The sequence below is a fragment of the Ambystoma mexicanum genome, chromosome 5p (assembly GCF_040938575.1).
Source record: "Ambystoma mexicanum isolate Mex_15411 chromosome 5p, UKY_AmexF1_1, whole genome shotgun sequence".
Classification (NCBI taxonomy): domain Eukaryota; kingdom Metazoa; phylum Chordata; class Amphibia; order Caudata; family Ambystomatidae; genus Ambystoma; species Ambystoma mexicanum.
In genome coordinates this window covers 19608992-19610915 of record NC_090930.1, presented here as the reverse complement: position 1 = coordinate 19610915, position 1924 = coordinate 19608992, and the positions used below count along the sequence as shown (strand labels likewise).

The following is a 1924-nucleotide window of genomic DNA, read 5'->3' as shown; positions in this document are numbered from 1 at the left end:
CGCTCTATGAATGGGTGGCGATTTTTGATTAGTCCTGAAGTGCTCAAGTCAAACAGCTTATTACATTTTTTACACTGGCTTAGTCTCCAGCTGAGTCACATGATGCGTCAAACTTCTGTCCTTAAATTGACATTGCAGAGATTGCTAAGAAAGTCATGGTTGTAAGCTTTTGTCAGCTAGTTGGTATGGGTTTTAAACTACAAAGTCATTGTAGGTTTGCGTTCCTATGTGGTCAAATGTTCAATCTCAGATTTGCAATGGTATTAAAATCTTGCACAATGCTCACTTGTTTTACTGAGTTTCAATGGGTTTTTGTAAATACTGGTTTGTGCTTTCTGTGGGCTAGCTTCTGGCCACTCAGGGTTCAGTTATCCATTTCATAGCTGCCCAGGTGGCAATAACTGGTTGACGGACTTGCTCTCAGGTGCGTCCTATCCTTTCACTAAAAGACATGGCTCAGCAGTTATTTGATATTTATCGGTTCTCCAGTGACTTGAATAGTCTTACTGTTTTAGTAGAATCACCATCTTATCTAATCACTGCTTGAAAGATTGTATTCATAACTAAGATCATGTGGCCAGATTGTCAAAGTTTGATGACTGAAATATTGAAATGCCAATTTCACTCATAGTGTAATGCGTTCAATACTGTGTATTCTATGGTGCGTATATAAGCTCCCAGACTGATTGAAACTCTTCCCACATTCACTACATTTATATGGCTTCTCTCCGGTGTGTGTCCTCTCATGCCTGCGTTTATCTGTGAGCCGTCTGAAACCCTTCTCACACACGCTACATTTATAGGGTTTTTCTCCTGTATGAATGAGTACATGCGAGATCAAGGTTGATAAATGTCCAAAATGATTTCCACATTCATTGCATGTGTAAGGTTTTTCTCCTGTGTGCATTCTTTTGTGGCTGCTTAGGTGTGCCACCTGGCTAAAACCCTTCCCACATTCGCTACATTTAAAGGGTCTCTCTCCGGTGTGCACTCTTTGATGGGTGATCAGTTTTCTCGATTCTCGGAAACTCTTGCCACATTCATCACATCTGTAGGGTTTGTCTCCTCTGTGTATTTGCTGGTGAGAATTCAGATATTTTGCATGGCTGAAACTTTTCCCACATTCAGGACATGTGTACTCTTTACTTCCTGTGGGACTCATGCTTTGATTGGCAGAGCTTGTTGAATTACTGACACCATTTTCATATTCTAAGGATTGCATTTTATTTGGTGCCTGGCCCCTCTGCTTCCAATGGCACCTGTTCCATTTTCTGATGCCTGCCTCCTTCTGAAGAGGTTTTTCTTTGGCTTTTAATAATAAAGATTCCTGTGACTCCAGTATGCCAGTCCACTGCTGCCGAATATGCTCCTCGTAGTTATTCATTGGTCCAGCTTCTGTGGAATAAAATAAATATTAGGATATTATTAGTATTGTTACACTTTGTGCTGTTAAGATACTTGGTAATCAAAATAAATCGTTAAGCATTACATTCATAGGAGGCTTAACATTTTATTACCCAATTGCAATGAGTCTTAATTTTATGTTAATAAGAAGAATTAACTTCATTGGCTATGATGGGCTACACAGACTTTAAATGAAATCTACATGCCCATACCTCGCCTCTTCTATTATGCCACAGAATGGGACTAGAGATCAGTACTAAGAGTGCTCGATTTGTGCAGAACATTTAGCAAGCATAAGAGGTTGAGCATGGAGGATCGCTGAGCGGCACCAGGAATAGCCGTTTGTGCACATACTGGGAGGTTCTCAGGTGGCCATGAGGCTCACGCGGAGGGTGAATATCAACAGCACACTATTCATATGTTATAAATTCGCAAACCAGAAACTAGGTGGAAAAGGACTGCAAAACTGAGACCAATATAAATCATTAAACAATCATGATATACATGATCAATTCAAAAT

General features: G+C 40.1%; 1 protein-coding gene across 1 annotated transcript; it reads right to left on the bottom strand.

The window, feature by feature from the left end:
* Positions 1 to 625: 625 nt before the first annotated feature.
* Positions 626 to 1384, bottom strand: LOC138480463 (zinc finger protein 239-like). Its single transcript, XM_069612246.1, has one exon. The coding sequence runs from the start codon at positions 1382 to 1384 to the stop codon at positions 626 to 628; it is 759 nt and encodes a 252-aa protein (XP_069468347.1).
* Between the last annotated feature and the right edge of the window lie 540 nt (positions 1385 to 1924).